Here is a 6,297-nt window from a genome sequence, read left to right as displayed (position 1 = left end):
CCACACGGATCGTCCCAAATTTCCTAAGTAGCTACTCAACCATTCTCGATCACCAATACCGATATACTCGCTCGCTACCCAATGTATACTCTCCTCCTATCAACATACTCTTCTGACTATAGACACTCCCTAGGCTCTTCCTAAGTTCTCACACTTCTTTGCCATCAGGTGCTAAAGAACTCCTTATAATGCCAGCCATCTACCTCCTGAATATCATCATGTTCACTCGGTAGCTGACTCCTATTATCAAGAGTTCCACAAAGCACAAAGCAAGCAACATTCGGGCATCGAATAACCTCCACCGAGAGTAACACACCACTCGAGCACACAACTCCACTTGCTCTACTCACAACTCAAAGGTAACATTAAACTCATGTTGTCTCGCCTCTCATGGTATCTAGTTACTCCTCTTAGTAGGCTCCTTAAATGCTCATCTAGGTATCTCCCCTAGATTATCTCTCGACTCAGAACTCTCTCTAAATGATTCCCGCTAGATACTCTTACTCAGCACATACTCAAGTCACATAGCCAATAGCAACAATCCCTAATCTAAGGCATCACAAATAAGGTATCTCTATCCCTAACATGAAGTACCTATCCTATCCTCTAGCATGCATAAATAACATCTCATAAAGTAAACAATTTTAGGTATTTTTTGGGAAATCACCGGTCGGGCTCTGGCTGATTGTACACACTACTCCTCCTCGTTTTTCTGTTAGAAACTCTTACTTCTTTTAGAAAAATCTTTTCTTTTTGAAATTTTTTCTCAAATCCTCAGTTTGAGTCCAGACTTTCCCGAAGGTGCATCCGAATCCCTCAAACTAAGGCTCTGATACCAACTTGAAACACCAAAAATTTTCGAAACAAAATTTTCATTTAAAATCACATAATTCTCATAACACATTTCACAAAAATATTATTTATTAAATTTACAATTCAGAACTCCATAATTGTTTGGTTAAAATCCAGGATCCTCAAAGACATAACTCTTTCACTGGTGTATACAATCAAGCTGGTGCTTTCCTGCAATCCTAAGAAAACCTAAAACACATAACACATAACACGGTAAACACGAAGCTTAGTAAGTTCCCCATAATACCACACACACAGCTCATTAGCCACTCGAGGCTATATCACTGTAAGACCCTTTGGTCAATTTGTCTTAGTGGGACCCTCCAGTCCCACGGTTCATTGGACCCTCTGGTCCAGTCTGTAAAGCTCCGCATAACATAAATCACAAAGACATAATGCACAACATGATTCACAAAACATAAGGCATGATAACATCATACTCAATGTAAGCACATAAGACCCTCCGATCACACCTAAGTACCACTCTAGGTAAATTATAGTGAGAAGACTCAACTTACAAGCAACAAGCAATTATCCTCGAACTCGAAACTCGAACTAGCCACCGCCTAACACATAGGGTAAATATCTGTAATTAATACTCGATTCTCGATTCTCTGTAACCAAATGTTATTCTTCTTTATCTAACTCTCGAATTGGGTAAAAGACCCTTTTACCCCTCCATGGTCTCCAATATTCATGTTGACCAAACCCTAAAGTCAATAAAAGTCAAACTTGAGTCAACAGTCCATGTTTGACTTGACTCGTCGAGTGCACTCTTGCGACTCTTCGAGTCACCTCGTTTCCTCAGAAGTCTCGAGAAAGTCCAGCTCAACTCGTTGCGTTGGCCCCAAACTCGCCGAGTTATATCACAATCAAACCCATCGAGACAAACCCACACTGACTCGTCGAGTCAAGCCATGGACTCGGTAAGTCCCTTCGATCAGATTCCTCATTTAGACAATTTAAGGTAGATCTATCACTACAAACACTAGATCTACCATTCTAAGGGTCAATTGTCACATAAAGCTGCAAGCTTTATGTTCAAACATGGTATATAAGTCTCATAATGCCAATACATGCTCCAAAAAGGCACCAAAACACAATAACTCTTTAAGTGACTAAATAAAGCTTGAGCCTTTGGACCTTTTGGACCTCACAAGGTCCAGAACTGAAGTCTAGACCTAGAAAGCAATTCATGTACTCATATCTCAACAAAAAGGTGATAGAAAGCCCTATTCATCAAAACATGAGATCTAATCACCACAAGAAGAAAGGTGGGAACTTTTTACCTTCTCCAGAAGCTCTTGGACAAAATAACACTAATCCATTGCCCCCTTCTTGTTCCTTGATGACTCCTTCCCTCCTCTTCAAAAGAAATGTACCACAAGACCCCAAAATTAGCTCCTTTCACACTCTCTGGCTCAAAAGGACGTTAGGGTTTACTCTAAGTGAAGGTGAGCCGTAAATGAGGCTATAAGTTCCCTTATATAGGCCCCCAACCCCTGGGAAATTAGGGTTTCTCTGCGCAACACCTACTCGGCAAGTCAGCTCTCTGACTTGTCGAGTCCACTCATTAATTTCCTCATTAATTTCATGTTGGCAACTCGGCCCTACTCGGTGAGTCGGACTCATGAATCTTTAAGTCACTCTATAAGTCTCATGGTTAAACACACATTAATGTATCCGAAAGTTTGGATGCTATAGTTCTACCACCGGACAATAATAACAAAGTAATACCGCTTGAAGCAACATTTAAAACAATATGACAATCAGATCTTATTGCTACAGATATTGTCTTCCAAAGAAAAGTTTTACCCGTTCCACCATAACCATAAACGAAGAAGACACCTCCTTTATTTTCTTTAACAACACTCATGATGTAAAGGAAAATATTACGTTGCTCATTTGTTAATGCAATAAATATATGATCAAAATCATTCTTTATAACGGGAATGTCGTAATCTAGCTCCTCGGTGATAAGCCGATTGTTAGAAGAAGAAACTGATAAGTAAGGCATCTTTGTGAAGTATTTGAGAGTGGAGTTGTTTCAAAGTAAAATTTGTTCTTTTTCGAACAAAGTTAAGTTATTAAGTTCATCTTCACTGAGTGATAAGTCTGCACCATAAATTTTAAATTAATCACAAAATATAAAATACAATATTTAATAATATTTATAATAATTATTTAATGGGTGTTGATAAGAAAAAGAAATTATTTTAAATACAAACGAAGAAAAAAAATTGCATAGATGTATTCCTTACCATCATCTAATAGCCCGAGTGCATAACAAGCATCTCTAAAAGAAGAATATGTTTCTGTTGGATTAGTTTCTAATTCCATAACTATTTTGGTATGTACTTGACCCGATGGTGCATGGTCCTTTTGGGTTGCCTTCACAAAAGCAACTTGATAGGATGAATTATGGAGATAAAGGATTAAATATGATTTATTAATATATTATGAGAATAATATATTAAAGGAGAAATCATATTGTTTAATTAATATTAGTCCAGAATTAATAAGAATTAAGTTTGTGGCTAAAAGAGATTAATTAAACTTAAGGGACTAGAATTGTAATTATAAGATAATTGTAATTGGGCTATGGATTACCTTATAATATAAGGTTGGACGAATTCTATGGGGAAACCCATTAGAAATCATCCAAGGCTTATTAAAGAAGGGTCCATGGGTTGCTTAGGGCCTAAGCATCCAAATTAGGGTTTCCTAGTTGAAAACCATAATAGCCTGCATGTATATATAGTACCCTTAAGCCCCAAAAACGTGGTGAACTTGTTCTCTAGGTTTTCCACACGTTTTGGGTGTCTCCTTCTCTTCTCCTCTTCATCCTCTTGCTCTTGGTGTTTGTGAACCCTTAGAGGAGTGACATTTGTGACTCTAAGCTTTCTAAAGTCAATACAAGAAGGATTTGGGATTGTTATTGCTACATAACAATCAAGGTATGATCTAAACCCTAATTCATATGTTAAATTGATTATCATATACTAGATATAGGGCTTATAGTCTTGGATGAATTGTATGTACAATAGAGAAACCTAGATCCAAGCATTAGGGTTTGTATGAGCACATAGGATGTTCTTATGGCGAAAACCCATCAGTAGTATCAAAGCCTAGATTGGTTTCTATTGTATTGATGCATATTTGATCGAAATCAGCACTGAAAATCGATTTTTTTTTTTTTGCTTTTGAGTGTTTGACTCGCCGAGTCACTTGGTGAACTCACCGAGTCAGCTGTACTCGATGAGTCCATGTCTAGACTCGACGAGTCAAAGTGTCTGATAGCTCATATTCACGATTTTCTTCCTGTTTTGGCTTTGGATAATTACCATAAACATGTTTTTGTTATAAAATCCGAATTTTATCAATATTTGGTGATTATCCTTACCTAAATAGAAGATAATTGTCAAAATTTAGATAATCATTTGTTTTATTAGATAAAGTTTGATTATTTGTAATTTAGATTTGAATTATCTTGTGAAAAAGTTTTAATTTTTCCCCTTTAGATTTTATAGTTTAAATTTGAACTTAATAGTTTTGTTTTTGAAATTTAAATAGTTAAAACCCTAATGTTTTGAAAAATGTTTCAAAACTTGCCCTCAAGTTTTGGAATTTAAAATTTGATTTTGAAATATTTAAATTCTAAACTCTAATGTTTTGAAATGTTTCAAAACTTGCCCTCAAGTTTTGGAATTTAAAAGTTGATTAAAAGTTTAATTTAGAAATGTTAAATTCTAAAACCCTAGTATTGTTTTTGAAAAGTTCAAATCACACCCTTATGGTTTTATTAATTAATTAAGGTGTATAATTAAAAGAGGTTTAATAAATCCATAAAAGTTTTGGTTTACAAGTTAATTGAATTTAAAGTATAATTGTTAAATTAGACCACCTAGTATTTTAAAAGTGTAAAATACACCCTATACTATATATAACATTAAAAGTCTAACATTATATATATGTATCAGTAAAAGTCAGTGTTACCGTTAGTAGGCCTCATTCACGAAGCTGGTCTATAAGGGGTGTTTAAGGAAATTGCCTATAAAATAGCGATTGAATGAGTATCCACTCTTACCCACCGCACTCTTGACTAGTGGAGGGTCGTTAGCCGAACGGGTAGGATAGGACAAAACCTTCCATTATAAGTATAATGAAGTACAAAAGTAACTAAATGTTTTACAAATTCCCAATCTTATTTACTTTAGGCAAAAGTGAATTGATGCAATTCCATGAAATTACACTCCGTGCCCTTGCGAAGACGTTAGTGTAGCATGTGTGGTTAACCGGAACACTAAATGGTTCTAAGCAAAGGTCGCAAAGGGTGACTCAATGTTTGTCATAGTTCGGTGGAGCGTGTATGGTCTACCGACACATCGAATAGGTGACCGTAACATGTAAGGGTACCGTGTAAGTTTGCATGGTTATTCACACCCGCTTTGTGATCCTCGGCATCCCAGTCACAAACTAGAGGGGAATATCTAGATTTAAACATGCCATTGAAATGTTCAATGAATCTCAAAGGATCTAGGAGTTTTCATAGATTTAAAACATAAATTTCCTTTTTCGTTTTTCATGGTGGAAAATTAGTGAATCGTCATTCACTTACCTTCAAATATTCTGCAACTAGATTACGACATCCCTTTTCTAGGTTGTAGCGTATTGTGTTGGGTCCTAGCCTTAATATCTCATTTGGGTGATTTATTAAGGAATCAATCAATCAACTAACTTGAATTTGTTTTCTCCTGTTTTGTAGATGTCAAAATATGACAACTATGGTCTTCCCAAATCCCGTGGAACAAGCATTCCACACGATGATGATATTCCATGATTCGATTGAGGAACAAGAAATCATGCTTCACTTCCTCCTCCTCCTCCCGTTGTTCTCCCTAACCCACAAGATCGAAGAATTGAAAGGTTCAATGTCACTAAAGCCCTATTGGAAATGAAACATGAAGATGGTAAACCCGTGTTTGCCCACGTTCTAGGAATGAAATCACACATCGATAGGTTGATAATGTTGGGTGCATCATTCCCTGATGAGTTGGCTATAGGTTGGGTTCTACAGTCACTCCCTGAATCATATGATGAGTTCAAAAGAAAGTACTATATGATGGATCATGATGCAAACCTCATTGACCTAACTTACATGCTCATTGATACTGAATCAGAAATGGTTTGGCAAAGCAATGGAGCATATTTGTTGGGAAAGTTAATCAACCATGCTTCCGAGGACGTTATAGGAGAACCGACCTGCGTTTGCTGCCAAGAGAAAGGGCATTGGATACAAGTCTGCCCTAAGAGCCTGAAGAGTCCAGAAGATGGGAGAGTCAAAGAGTATGGCTGTGTTTCAGGTAAAATCCACTATCTAACTCCATTAAGTTCCTATTCGTTGATTCTTAATACATGATGTGATAAGATTGCATTTGAATGTTT

The 6,297-nt window shown here is 36.6% G+C and overlaps 1 protein-coding gene across 1 annotated transcript; it reads right to left on the bottom strand.

Annotated features, from left to right (window-relative positions):
- Positions 1–2,515: 2,515 nt before the first annotated feature.
- LOC145010087 (uncharacterized) lies at positions 2,516–2,869 on the bottom strand. The gene has a single exon (XM_078968673.1). It carries the CDS (start codon positions 2,867–2,869, stop codon positions 2,516–2,518), a length of 354 nt encoding a protein of 117 aa, XP_078824799.1.
- Positions 2,870–6,297: the final 3,428 nt, after the last annotated feature.

This window comes from Lactuca saligna, chromosome 8 (genome assembly GCF_052625555.1).
Source record: "Lactuca saligna cultivar CGN05327 chromosome 8, ASM5262555v1, whole genome shotgun sequence".
In the NCBI taxonomy this organism is placed as follows: domain Eukaryota; kingdom Viridiplantae; phylum Streptophyta; class Magnoliopsida; order Asterales; family Asteraceae; genus Lactuca; species Lactuca saligna.
Note: the sequence above shows the minus strand (reverse complement) of the source record. Positions and strands in the feature narration are given on the sequence as shown.

Excerpts from the sequence above, each read along its gene's own strand:
- LOC145010087 (XM_078968673.1), bottom strand. The coding sequence starts at position 2,869 with ATGCCTTACTTATCAGTTTCTTCTTCTAACAATCGGCTTATCACCGAG.